The sequence below is a fragment of the Schistosoma mansoni genome, chromosome 1 (genome assembly GCF_000237925.1).
Source record: "Schistosoma mansoni strain Puerto Rico chromosome 1, complete genome".
Classification (NCBI taxonomy): domain Eukaryota; kingdom Metazoa; phylum Platyhelminthes; class Trematoda; order Strigeidida; family Schistosomatidae; genus Schistosoma; species Schistosoma mansoni.
Genome location: NC_031495.1, coordinates 64439765 through 64455038, shown reverse-complemented (window position 1 = coordinate 64455038; position 15274 = coordinate 64439765). Strand labels below are relative to the sequence as shown.

At 39.0% G+C, this 15274-nt stretch overlaps 1 protein-coding gene across 1 annotated transcript in view; it reads left to right on the top strand.

Annotated features, from left to right (window-relative positions):
- Positions 1–8800: 8800 nt before the first annotated feature.
- Smp_001030 (5'-amp-activated protein kinase gamma-2 non-catalytic subunit) overlaps positions 8801–15274 on the top strand; it is a gene marked incomplete at its 5' end in the record, with an annotated part of 41537 nt that continues 35063 nt past the window's right edge. Inside the window, 2 exons of the mRNA XM_018795196.1 lie at positions 8801–8815; positions 10450–10636. Of these exons, the coding sequence (XP_018649533.1) occupies positions 8801–8815; positions 10450–10636 (202 nt within the window). The remainder of the gene's footprint in view (positions 8816–10449; positions 10637–15274) is intronic.

The following is a 15274-nucleotide window of genomic DNA, read 5'->3' as shown; positions in this document are numbered from 1 at the left end:
AGGGGGGGGTGGGGGAGGAGGGGGGAGAGGGGCGGGCGCTAGAGCACTTAACCGATAGACCACTGAGCCGGTTTCCAGGTTTGTCATGGTGGTTTAGCTTCAATTGACTCATGATCTTAACTATAAAATTACTAAATCTCCACAAAAACCCCCTTGTGATAGTCTGAGAATACCTGAGATTTACCATAATCGTCCTCCACTAATGATGCTGTATTATTGTCTCCCCATAATGTTGGAGTGTTACCTGTAGGTAGCATTGGGACCTAACCATACAATCCTCAAAGCTGAACACAGGACAACTGGGATAATAGTTATTTAACATTTAACGCGGGAAAAAAACCAACAATGAAGAAAGTGGGAAGAATTAACTCATTTCATCAGATGGCACGGCTGAACCTTGAAGGCGTGGTCATCCTGTGTAACCGGACTCTTATTTACAGGAGTGAATAGTTCTATATGCCTTCGACAGTGATGCTGACCTTACCTGTTGTGTTGGGTACAACCTAGGTGGAAGTGCTCGGTCATGCATCCACACTAGATCACGAGAGGGCAATCTATGCTACGCCTTCTCACGTAACTAATAACCAGTTTAGACTGGACACTTCCCATCATGTTGTTAACGTTCCGAAAATGTCTTCGAAATCATAAATAACATTGTTGCTAATTAATGCAGACGATTTGCTATTCGAGACAATGCCACTAGCACTGTGCTGCAGATTCACTTTCAGGAACACGACATAAATAGAACTTCTCTGTAACACATATCAGTTTTCTTTTACTCAGATTAGAAGTTTGAGACGTAAATGGTTTCGTAATTTCTGGATCCAAAGTTCAAGTAAATTTTTAATGTAAAATCTACCATATGATATATATACGAGAAATCTCCTCTCAGATTCAGATTTCTGATACAGATTCAGATTTCTGATACAGATTCAGATTTGTATAGCATTGATAAACAGCCTACAGCCTATGCTAGTCCTTTTCTAGCAAGCTTTCGGTGTCTAATCTCCTCTTAAATGATTTATTTAGAAGGATGGATACCATTTCTTCAGGTAACAGGTTCCAAGAATGAATGACTAGATGTGAAAACTTGTATGACATGGGTATTTTGTTCGTTCTTGGCTTTTCTACTCGCATTCTATGTCTTATGAGTTGTCGTGATTTGACAGGAATAAAGAGAGAGGATATAATAGGTCAAAAATCACTTATTGGTATTCTGCATATCAAAATCAGATCATCTCTTAATCTGCGATAGGATAGAGTAAAGAGGTCCAGCTTTTCAAGTCACTCTTTGTATGGTAAACTACAGAGCTCTGGAATTGTACAGGTAGCTGCGCTCTGTACTTTTTTTTAGGATGTCTGAGTCACTCTTTAAACAGTGCTTTCAACTGGAATGCAGTTTTCGAGTTTGGATCATTCTAAGGTTGTGTAAACTGTATTCAACATATTAGTATCAGTGTTGGCAAATGGCTATTTTAAAACTCATAGATCTCAAAACCCTTTACTCGCGACTGAGCGGCAGATGGCTGTGATCTTGAGATCATGACTTGCTGTCATTCCGAGATCATCATGGGACCGAACGCAGACTCTTTCCCTATGATATGCCTATTTGCTTTCGTATTCCCAATGTGCAAATAGACACATTTGACTGCGTTGATAGGCATCGGCCATTTTTAGACCAGCTATTGAAAACATTTAAGTTTGCTAGAAGTGCACATGCGACCTAGTCTCCTGTTATGCCTCACTAGACTTTCGCATTAGCGTATAGCAATATCGAGGAGTCAACAGCACTTGGGAGTTCATTGACATACAGTGTGAAAAGTAAATGATTTAGGACAGAGCCTTGCTGTACTACACTAAGTACTGGTTTCCAGGAGGAGCACTTGGAATTCGCTCCTACCTTATGTCTGCGATTTACCAAAGAACCCTTAATCCACTTTAGTAGAGGTCCGTCAATGCTTGGATTTTCAATCTACGAGAGCAGTCTATTATTTGGCAGCTTATCAAAAGCTCTGCTGAAGTCCAAGTAAGCAACACTCAATGATTTCCCATTATCTAGTCAATAGGTCCTTTTCTCTTTCGCCATAAGGTTTTTTGTGTAGTATAATTTTGTTCTCATGTCATGTTCGCCACTTTACAAGTTACTGGCTCCCACGAATTTTGTTATGGCCTTTTCGTTTATTCTTTCCAGTATTTTATTCACAACAGCCGTGAGCTTGTCTCGACCCCGTTTTGTATATTGAAGTGATAATCGCATCCTTTCAGTCTGTAGGTAACTTACCTTGTCCAAATGACATATTGAATGCGGTAGTCAATGAGGGAGCAAGACCATTCTCATGAATTGCACACCAATATTTATTGAGAATAATGATGTACGCCGTCTAGAGTTACTAACACTATGGATCACTGATTTTGTAGATTTGCTTAGAAAGTGTAAGGTTTGAAGGAAGGATTAACCAGCTCTACGCGTCTTGGATTCTCTCATATCCTGATTTTAGGGGACTTCAATCTTCCTAGAATCAACTTCGCGGAACATACCTACATTGGAGGTGACAACTCTACTGAAGCTCTGTTCTTCGACCCCATCGATGACCTGGGATTATTCGAAAATGTGAAGTCGGCAACTCGTTGGAGAAACAGTCAGACGCCGTCGCGCTTAGACTGGGTATTCACGAATGAAGAATTCCTAGTCGACGACCTCTCAATCCTGGCTCCCCTGTGGAAAAGTGATCATGCCATCCTAACATTCAGTTTTGTCAGCAAAACGGAGCCAAGATATCCCACTAACAACAGGCTCTGGAATTTCAAACGGTTGAATGTGTTAGCTTCACGCGACTATCTACAACAGGTGGGTTGGGATGTCCACCCTCAACTTGAAGTGGATGCTCGTTAGGATTTCTTACTGCACATGATCTTATGTGCTACTGAGCATTCAGTTCCTAAAATGGTCCCAAAAAGCTACAAACAAACTCCAATCATCAAGAACCGCACTCGTCGTTTGCTAAGCCGCAAAAGGCACTGTTGGGCTGAATATAAACGAACTGACAATAACGACGCATACAGGCAATACAAACATATGAGGAACATATGTTCAAAGGCAATAAGAGACGACAGGCTTCACTACCAGACCAAGCTTATCGGTAAATTGGTCTCCAATCCGAAAAGCTTATTCAGTTACGCAGCTTCTCTTCGACAAGACAAAACTGGAGTTTCCCAACTGCTAGGTCCTAATGGCCCGACCAACAACGACGGTGATGCCGCTAACCTTTTGGCTGAACAATACTCTAATACATTCCAGCTTGCACACATCAACTATACTGACGAAAGCTTCACCTGCACCTGTACAGGACTTTCCGAAGTGGATCTGAGTGCTGACCTGGTGCTCCGTAAACTGCAGCACCTAAGAAAAGACACTTCTCCTGGTCAGGATATGGTTCATTCTGCTATATTAAGGGAAGCAGCTTCAATCCTGGCATCACCACTTAGCACGATATTTTCACACTCGCTAAGCCGAGGCAAACCACCGGAAATTTGGAGGCTGGCTCACATCACACCAATTTTCAAAGGAGGTCGACGCAGTGAACCCTCAAGCTACCGACTAATGGCCCTTCTCTCCATACCTTCTAAATTATGGAATCCCTAATATACGACGGTATGCAAGAATACTTATTATCCTTAAAGTTCTTCTCACCTCAACAGCACGGTTTCAGAAAAGGTCATTCTTGTATGACCAACCTGCTGACTGTGGTGGATAGATGGATAAACATCCTTGATCGCAAGGGGAAGGTTGACGTCATTTACCTGGAATTCTCAAAAGCTTTTGATAGGGTCAACCACAAATGTCTTATCAATAAGCTTAGACGATCGGGTATAAAACCCATTTTGATTGACTGGCTCACTTCATGTCTAGAAAACCGACACTTTAAGGTCAGGGTTAACTTCACTCTCTCTCAGGCTATGGAATGTCCTAGTGGGTTCCCCCAGGGCTCAATACTAGGTCCTCTTCTCTTCTTGATTCACAATAACGATCTTCCTCAACAAGTTTCATCTGACTTATCGCTTTTTGTTGATGATGTGAAACTTTGGAGAGAGAGATACGTAACCAAGAGGATATACCAGTACTTCAGGAGGATCTGACTGGACTTCAAAGTTGGGCAGACGACAACGGACTTACCTTCAACACTTCAAAGTGCAAAGTAGTCCATCTGCGACATATTGCAGACTATAGTTACAACTTAGGTAACTCCTCTCTAGAAGTTCCCCAAGTCGAAAAATATTTAGGAGTGTTGGTACCCTATGACCTGAAGTCGTATGCGAACTGTGACAAAAACGCCTTTCAAGCAAACCTTGCACTGGTAACATTGAAGCGCATTTTTGGCCAGTTTGACGGTAGAACCTTCCACTTAATCTTCAACAGTTTTACTCGTCCCCATTTAGAGTACGGTAATATAGTATTTCGTCCCTCCCTCCAAAAGGATAAGGATACTCTGGAACGTATTCAACGTCGAGCCACGAAATCAGTTCGGGGACTCAAATTCAAACCTTATGAAGAACGCCTCCAATCACTTAACCTTTACCCGTTAGAGTATAGGCGTCTTAGAGGTGACCTTCTTATGACTTACAGTATCCTCAACACTTCTGGTCATCCCCTTAAACATCTTAAGCTTAGTCGCAACACTAATTTAAGAGGTGACACCCAGAAACTGGAGACCCAACATAGCAGAATAGACTGCAGGCACAACTCCTACTCTGTAAGAGTTGTCAAATACTGGAATTCAATACCGACTGAGCTAGTCCAAGCGACCTCCCAGGAGTCCTTTAAGAGGAAACTTGACTTATTCTTAAGGACTAAGGATAACATATTATTTTGATTTACCAAATTCTGTTTTACCTCTATTATCGTTCATATACCTAGGTCCTTGCCTGGAGGTATTGGTGATCCACTGCTACACGGAAGCCCGTTAAGCGAAAGCTTCTTTTATTCCGTCCCCAACCATTTGAACCATTTTGAACCACTTAGTTGTAGCGCGTGGTTCAGATCGCAAGGTCATTGGATTTCCTATGGACAATAGTCCACACACTGAAGGTCGCGCGCGCAAGAAAAGCGTTAGCGGCGAAAAGTACATGGTTGTTTGGGACAATTGTAAGGTATGTATCTGTAAATTGTATTTATATACCGAATAAAGTGCTTCGTTTTTTGCACGTAATCTCTAGGGTTAATGGAATCAGTATGAAAGTCTCAGTTTCCAATTTTATTTACTCTGTTGTTTTTGTAGTAACATACGGTTTTCATCGCACTTCCACCTTATTATTGGCGTATTGTTCGACGAGAGTTAGGTATCAGTAGTGTAATAGAATTTCACAATGCTCCCCATGGGGAGACTGCAGTCTTCTGGGAAAAATTCCACAAATTTTTCCCAAATTCACTTAAAAACTCGTTACTTCCCTCAAAATTTCGGGAAAACACAAAACCCACTCAAAAAGTTTGGGGATTTCTTCAGGCCTGATTAGTTTTAAGGGCATGTGTACTATTTTTCCAAAATTTTCTATTGTGGCTTTCCCCAAATTTACCCAAAAACGGACTAAATTTTCCCCAAAGTTGGGGGATTAGGTTTCTAAAATATTGGAAAACAAAATTAAGTGGCTGTTCCACATTTAATTTATTTTTATACCATTCGGTATACTTTTGGGAATACAAAAATTAGCTACGTATGGCGTAAGCATTATTCGGCTTTCACTATGGAATCTTGTACGTGGAAGTAGTGAGATTAATACTTACTCTAATGTTTCCTACTGATTTGTAAAGTCGCGCGCATATTTGTTGTTGTATCGTCTATTCTCCAGTACTCAGAATTTCCGCGGTTTATGGACAGGTAGTTGATAACAATTATCAGGGGTTTCATCAGCAGAGATCATACAAACCAGATATGAAACTGGAGAACTACTAACTCGGAAGCTAAATTATAATGTCACCAGTGGTTCTGGCCTTTGCGGCCTCTCTATGTGCGCAACTTACGAACTACAAAGTCATCCACTAAATTACGGTAACGAACTGTCTGACAAATGATAAAAATATACTATCTATAGATGTCAAGACAGTCATTCGAGATCTAAAAAAGCTATAAACAGCCACCCTAAAATGAAAGTAATTAAGTTAAACGTTATTCCCTCCTTCAGTACTTCAAACTTGTATTTTTAAGAGGTTAGTTCACTGCACAAATAGTTATTTGATTATAGAGAGCAAGAAGATATCTGATTTCCACTATGTGTCTCAGAGTACTGAACATAAGTCCAGTTATTTGTTTTTATTAGAATGATTAGATTGACTGGCAAACTTGACCACAAATTTTACCCTAATGTTTATTTGACTATTACGAAAACTCTATCAACATGATTGTTCACTGAAGTCTTACCTTTCTGAACAAGTCAGATAGATGATCAGAAGCGATTGATCGGAGGTGAAGACGCGAATTCTTACTGCCGACTGTGCTAGGTTTTAACAGTTCTAAATATAGAAAGAAGGGTTAGTTAATGTCAACCACAAAAAATGCTCTTCAAAGATAGTTTACATGGGCAGGTTAATAGTGTTAGGTCACCAACATTTTTAAAACAGTAGTGCAATCAATGCATAGGTCACTTCGGAGAACTAAGTGAAATGAAAAATATATTGAATAAACTGATTTTCACTACTTGATGTGTCTGGGACATGAATTGCGTATGGCAAGCCACTGCTTTTTTTCAATGCTCAATGCTAACTGGATTGAAAGTAGGTTAAAAATGGCCTGGGTCTTTCAAACCAGGTCATTCCATAAGTTCATGTAGTGTTTTATTGATAGTTTGAGGACTGAGTATTCGTGTTACTATTTGGATGTAAAATATGGCAACTTGGACTGATACACATCCTCACCAGGTCTTACAGTGTTAATGATCATTAAATACTGTAAACAGTAGGCTTTTAAGCTGGAAACGGCAGTTTACATGTATTCGTAATTTTTATGTAGTTAATCGTTAACAGTTTCATTATTTGGCATCTCATTTCTATTTTCGAATTGTTTCCTGGTTGAGTTCTGATTTTTCTGCCTGCAGTGCTACACACTTGTACCAACATATATCGTTTTCGTTTATGTTTAAGATACTAATAATTCACAGTAATACTAGTCAGAGTCATAGGCATTGCAACATAAAATGTGGCACAAATCTACACTAGTCAAACTTGATGATCGGTTGCAGAAGTTACTGTTCAAAGTTCTGTTTGCTTTTTCCATCAAGATTCATAATAGTAAATAAAAAATTGACTTATTCACTAGGTACTTGGGTATGAGGCACACTTAGAGTGTGAGTTATAATGATTCTACACGACTGCCCAAACCGAATTGGCGTGGGTTTCAAATCTTTTATTTAGTGGCTGAATGTCAAACACCACAACCACTGAGCCACCACTCTGCTTTTAGTAGTACAATAAAGACAGTTTTCCCGTTTTACTGCACTAAGCGATGTTGGTAACTTCAAAACTACCTGGTTAATATTCGTGTGATAACCGTGATCAGTTGCTGGGGACTTCAAGTGACATAAATTAAAATTAGTTACAACAGTAAAGACGTATTCACTCTTGTTCGTCCTTCAACTATTTAATTTCAATATTTCTTCATACGTACTGTTTCACTCCGCCTTTTTGTACTATGTTTTCAGTGCTCAGTCTCTCTCATTGTAATTACTACTACTGCACCATTAAAGTTCGGTTAATATTCATCTTGTTGATTTTATCTCGTATTATTCTTGGTACAGCAACACATTTTTTTTACCAGGCTTTAAGTTATTTATGACTACTATTTAACTCATCTGATAATGAAAATTTATTTACTAACCTTTAAGCCACATGGTTATTGTAAGAAATTGTAACACCATTTAGCTTCACAAACTGTAAAATAGGTGGAACAGAGTATGAACCCACCACCTACTGATTGAGGTCTAAGTACTTTAACCACTGAGCTACATTGATCAGGATTAACACTGCTAATCTCTAAAATTAATCAAATGACTAAGAAAACATTATTGTTGTAGATAAACTTGTAATCTCCAGGTTTAATCTTACTGGTTTGTGTTACTATAGAGGATTTTCAGAATAGTACAAAAGTCATGTGGGAATACATCGGTTTGTTTAAAAAAGTATACTAATACCAAAAGACAAATGGAGTTTAGCCATCGTGTATCCGGTTATATGGTTGATTATAAGCCACTAATGTATGCACAGACTAATAGTAGTTTCTTCAGTCAGTCAGCTACAACGTAGGACCAGGCACACATATGCATCCGTCCAAGTTGCCATACCTCGTTTGCACAACAAGATGAACACCGGATTCATAGAAATAGTTAATTTAGTGGTGATAGTAGTTTCTTAGTGCTTAAAAATCGTTAAATTAAAACAGGACTTAAGTGTTCAGTGTCTAAACTGTCAAAACAAGTCAAAGGTATTAAATATGTCTATGATTTTTCTGATGAATCTGTAGTAAAATATTCTACTGATAGTCCCTGTGTGCCTGTTGGAAAATGATTAGTTATTGTAACTGTACTAAATGCTAATTATATGATAAGTTTAAATCTTAATGGAAATAATGTTAACATATATAAGTGAGATGTAATTATAGACAATTAATAAACTCTAAGCAAAAATAAAACTGTCTTCACCAGTTATTGCTATTTCGATTATATCACCATCCTCTAGTTAAAGCAGTTAAATATTCCTCTTTTTTAAATATCTTTATTCATTTTCAGCGTAATGAATCACCAACTACTTTTCTTCATGTCGAAGAATTGTGTAAGTTCAGCATATATATATATAATGTTAGCTCCTATTTCATTCATGTTTATTTTCAGCCCCCAAATACCCTGGTACGGCTGAGAGTGGGGAGAGTCCGCTCTCCCTCTCAAAATGCTCTCATATGGCCACGCGTATATAGCCTCTGCAAGGGAAGTCCTACTCACTGCCTTCTCGTGGTGGGGGTGTTGTTTACAAAATTAAGAGGACGAAAAGCGGATGTCCGATACTTTAACCGGATCGGTGGACATGGAAACTCCACCTAGAGGAGTTGGAAAACCCTAATTCCAAACCAATGGTACACATGGACTCCAGTATCATGAGGGAACAAATGGCGTATGAACCAATCGTTTGTCACCGACTACCATGGGACTGCATCTCCTTACGATGCTCCACTGCCTTGTGGATCAGATATTTAGGTCAAAGGCTCCGGGTGTGGTCCCCTAAGAAAACCACCTGCTTCAGTTTGGGTACCCGGGTAGTATCACAACCCTCATACAAATCGAATGAGATTTGTGAGGCGCATATATATCTGGTGTTTCTTTGTACCAATATTTATGTGTTTAAATAATAATAATGTGAACTCGTCGAAGGCAATTAATAAGTAACTCTAAATGTAGGTTTATCACTGATCAATAAGCTACATTTGTAATTTTAAGGGAACTGATGCCTTTCATGGGATTTGAACACGTAAAAACCGTTATTATTATTTAACTTTTCACCTCGTAATCAGCACTGAAGACGTGAAAACATATGATATGAGTTACTATGAAGTCATCGATTAGTTTGGACGTTTGTCATATCTTGGATCAGATGAGAATTCTATGTTCCTGTTATAACGTACACCTTTCTACGCAGTTTGAAATATATTAACGTGAACACCCTCAATTTCACTTTAGTACTATTCCCTCAATGTACTTGTTCTAGTTAGACTCCGATTACTCAGAAGATGAAATTAACCTGTGAAGCATAAATAACACTATGTACATATATCTATCTCAGTGATTAATAATTACATTTAGGTCATTATAACTTCAAACTCAATTTACCACTTAATATATCCCAGAACTAAGTGAATAATTAATTATCAGAATACAGTAGTATCGCCTACAGGAATAAGTAGCCACAGAATTAATCAAGGCATAATGAAATGTTAACTGACAAGTTATCATATTACATTAATCGCTATTAATCAACGATTTTCGTCTATCTGGACTAATGATACTACTATTAGATTGCCTATACTATATGAAATAGTGTTCAGGATTCGAACCGGATGCTTATCGATTGGTAGTTAACTACTTCAGCTGTTAAATCATTCATCCGAATTCCTTGTCCCTTTCATTATCTTTCATGCTCATTTTTGTTGTTGTTGTTTAACTGAACATCCTGCCGTTGTTCTTATTGCTCCTATGCGTTTTTGTTCTCTCTAACTTTCAGCTGATCCTGATAAAGCTTATAAAATATTTTTAAAAAATCATACTTGTTATGATCTAATACCATTGAGTGCCAAATTAATCGTATTCGATGTCACATTAAATGTAAGTGTAATTTAATAGGCATGTATTCATTCGTTCAACTCCCTATATTCTTAGATAATCATTAATGATTATTTTTCTCCTCCTTGTACATAGGTAAAGAAAGCATTTTTCGCTTTAGTTTACAATGGTGTACGTGTAGCTATATTGTGGGATTCCACTGAACAGAAACATATTGGCACGTTAACTATTACAGATTTCATACATATATTACATCGGTACTATCGTTCACCAGATCAACCAATGACTGAGTTAGAAAAACATCAAATTAAAACATGGAGAGGTAATTGTTTATTTTCGATGAAGAGAGTTTTACAGAGATCATTTTAATTGATAAGTAGTAGTCGTCATATTCTTACGCTGTTGTCTCAAAACCTGTAGATTCTGGGTTTAGCCCATGATAGTTCAGGTGTATATCTTTAATGCTGTTGGTAGTATTGCATCTCGTGAGCTGGATAGCTATAACGCAAATATAACAGCATCATCAGGGCTGTATGAGAACCTGAAGTGTAAATACTCATGCTTTCTATGTGAAATGCAAATTTATGTCCTATAAAATCATTTGTTCCGTATATAACTAAAGGGGTTAGGAGGCAGCATTTACAAACCTGGATAAGATTCATCACCTCATTAGACTTTATAGGTTTAGTATTAACTTATATTTTATGTGAATCGCTTATACAAAAAGGGAAAACTAAAAGCTACCAAATCTGTTCATAACATATTCGTCCACGAAATGTTTGACTGTTGACCTGAGCTTTGTATAATAGTGTATTCTACTGAAGTTGAGGTTAGTAATATGACTACAATCAACTACCATAGAATCAATGTAATCTGGTTCATATTGATTATGGTGATGACATAAATGCATTAGTTCCTAGATCTTCACTTATACCCTAAACAATGTATAGTAACATTTTATGGCTTTAATTGTTGATTTTTATTTGTTCCACTTAACTTATATTTTTGGTGTTAAGTTTTCAACCACCACAGATGTCATCATTTTATACTCAGTCAGTCAGTCAGTCAGCTACAACGTAGGACCAGGCACATATATACATCAGTCCAAGTGGCCATACCTCGTAAGCACAACAAGATGAACACCGAATTAATAGAAGTAGCTAATTTAGTGGTGGTAATATATAAAAGATAGGTTGTATGTAAGGATATAGTATAGGAAGGAAGAACGTTATGAAGCAATTTTAATCTCAAGGTTTAAGGGAAGATAAAGAGTGTATACACCTGCGCCATTGTGATCGATTCTGAGCCATGTCACCTAGAGTCTCCAACCAATGGTTACGATAGTCACATGGACCCCAACCAAGTAGTCTGCATCTACCGACATGGCTCAGACTAGAAGTTAGTGACTTCAAGCACTGATACCACGTTTTGGTTTGGCCGCCCCTAACTCTCTTCCGACCATCCCCAATACTAGTCATCATAGCGCGTCGTGGTAATCGGTGTTCAGGCATACGTAACATGTGGCCTAACCATCTCAGTCGATGAAGATTCATAATCTCATCAACTGATTTACCATCATTTCCTAATACACTGTGTCTAACCTCACTATTACTTACCCGGTGATCCCAGCATCATTTTATACTAGTGATTGCTGTAAACCGTAACAATTTGAATCGATATACATTTATATGAAAGTTATACGTTGTTATATGTCAATATATCTGTGTCCTGTGAACATTTATACAATAAATAAATCGGTGACTTTTCAGTCTTTGAGTCAATCATAAGAAATGTAGAATCTATTTTATTCTTGAATTGGTCTGGATTACCAACGTACCATATCAGGACAGCGAGATGAAATTATCAAGATGAACACCGAAGTTTTAGAAATAGCAATAATATGAGCGCTAGTGATAGGAAAGATAAGTGATAGACGATATGATACGAGAAGAAATATTTTAAAAGCGACTTTAAACCAAAAGATCTAATATAAGCCAAATAGTGGCTGAATCTGCGTCATCAGTACCGATTCTAAACGTCATCGCCCTGTTGGTGAATAGATTCAAACACTGTCATACAACAACAAGTAATGGTTAATGTAAACCTAAAAAAATTATTTATTATAAGTTCTCATACTCTAACCGATTTGATACTAATTGTATGTTAGAAACCTCTATGTAATTAAGTTCGTTTAGTCAAACCATCTGTCTAAAATTATTATATGGGAATCTAATGTGTCACTATTTGACGTAGTTTATATATAAAGCCTCCATTATATATATTACTCATAGAATAATATATCACACTGTTTCCATCATTGCTTACACGTGTAATGATGTAATCAAGTGAATGAATCTTATCAATATCAACTGTAAGGTATTTCGGTTTGGAAGATGCTTACTATTTGAATGAATATCATTCGGAAAGTTTCCTCATTGCAATCAAGCAACTTTAGTATGAAGCACTGGCAAATAATTTAAAATTTTGGGTTAGTAAGTCAGTGGAGATCAGTTGAAATTCGACTTTGTCATGGATTAACATTAACTTGGTAAAATCATGGAACTGTAAACAACTGTTTTTTCCTACCACGAGGCTCTTCAGCAATGAGTTTCTAGAATCCTCATGGTTTTACGACGAACACGTTATCTTTAGACAGTCAGACTTCAACTCAAAAGTCCATGGTTTTATTCCTGATGGCCAAACAATGGCTTCAAGTTGCTAAAGGGTCTCATATTAAGGTAAAGTAACTGTCCAACGCTCCCTGGATTTGACTGGCTCTACAGTCTAGGTTTGAAATGGTTGAAAGTAATGAACAGAAAACTCTTAGTTGGCAAAACTCTATCACCACTAAGGACTAGACGGATATGGCATTCATTAATACTTAGTGATATTTATTATTTATTTATTTAGACACAAATATTGGTACAAAGGGGCACCAGATATATATGCACCACACAAATCTCATTTGATTTGTGTAAGGACTGTGATACTGTCCGGGTGCCCAAACCGAAGCAGGTGGTTTTCTTAGGGGGCCACACCCGAGGCAACACTTTAACCTTAAGATCTGATCCACAAGGCAGTGCAGGAGCATCGTGAGGAGATGCAGTCCCATGGTAGCCGGTGACCAACGATTGATTCATACGCCATTTGTTCCCTCAGCAGGATACTGGAGCCAGTCCATGTACACCATTGGTTTGGAATGAGGGTTTTCCAACTCCCCTAGGTGAACTTTCCGTGTCTACCAACCCCAGTTAAAGAGTCGGACATTCGCTTTTCGTCCTCTCAATTTGGTAAACAACAGTAATGCCACTGTGAGAAGGCAGTGAGTAGGACTTCCCTGACAGAGGCTATATGGTTCAAAAAGTCAATCAGTGGTTCAATAGATTTATATCACTTCGTAGTTCAACCATCCCTTGCTTATTATCCTACCTACACTTATTCCATTCACCACTGCATTTATTTAAGCACATATATATTGGTACAAAAGGGCACCAGGTACATATGCGCCACACAAAATAATGAAAGTAGGAAGAGAAGGGATGAAAAGATAAGGCGGACTGAAATGTACAACCAGAAGAGCTCTCTCAGTTAAGAAAGTTAGAACCATTCTTTATGTAGAAAGTAAAAGAAGGTTGCAGCAGGATCGCCACTGGCTTCTATTCTGAGCCATATCTGATAACGTCTCTAGCCACTGTGTTGCACCATCTCTCGGACCCCAGCCAGGGAGTCGTGAAGGACCAACAGAAGCTAGCCCTTTGCAGCTTTCTTTCATGCCACGACACCATGTCATACACTGACCTCCTCTCCGCTTTTTCCAACCAGTCCCAGGGTCGGCAAATAATGCACGACGCGGAAGTCTCTGGGACGACATTCGTAAAACATGTCGAAGCCACCGAAGTCGGTGTTTCAAGATGGTGACACCAATTGAATTATCATCTCTGCGCCCGAACACACGATGCCAAACCTCTGCATTACTAACATGGTGTTGCCACTGTATGTCAGCAATCCTTCGGAGACAACGATGATCGAACACAGAGAGTCGTCTAACATCCTCAACTCGGAGAGGCCAGGTTTCACAAGCATAGAGCAAAACTGCTCTCACCGACGCGTTGTAAATCCGAACTTTTACAGCCAGACTAACATCACGAAGGCGCCAAAGATGTCCCAGATTGGCATAAGCCGCTCTGGCTTTCCTTATACGTGCATCAATCTCATCACTCACGCCACCACCAGCACTTATATAGCTACCTAGATACACGAACTTCTCAACTACTTCAATCTGCTCACCATCCAGGGTGAGTACAGGATGAGAATCCTGCCAGTCTTGTAGGAGTACTTTGCACTTGGAGGGTGCAAAGCACATGCCGTACCTGAGGACACTGATTGCCAACTGATTAAGTGCGGATTGCATGCCTTGGGCATTATCGCACAGTAAGACAATATCATCCGCATACTCGAGGTCGAGAAGTTGTTCTCCAGGCAATATATCCACACCGCCATTACTTACATCCATCAGAGCTGTTTCCAGGATGTCATCGATGGCAAAGTTGAAGAGGAATGGTGAGATTGGGCAACCCTGCCTAACCCCACTGCTTGAATGGAACAAGGAAGAAAGGTGGTTGTATGCCCTCACTCTGCCTGAGGTGTTCGTATACAGGGCCTTTAAGATGTTAATGAACTTTTCAGGCACACCCTTCTTCAATAGACAATCCCAGAGAACAGTCCTGTCCAACGAATCGAAGGCAGCCCTGATATCAATAAACACTACGATTGTTGGCCTGCGATAAGTATGACGGTGTTCTAACATTTGGCGGAGGGTGAAGATGTGATCAATGCATCCTCGACCAGAACGAAAACCAGCCTGCTCCTCGCGAGTCAATCGTTCTCAGGTTGATGTTGCAGGAGCAGCAGGCCAGTTGAACTGCCCTTCGAAGAATTCCGCCCATCGTCCAAGACGTCG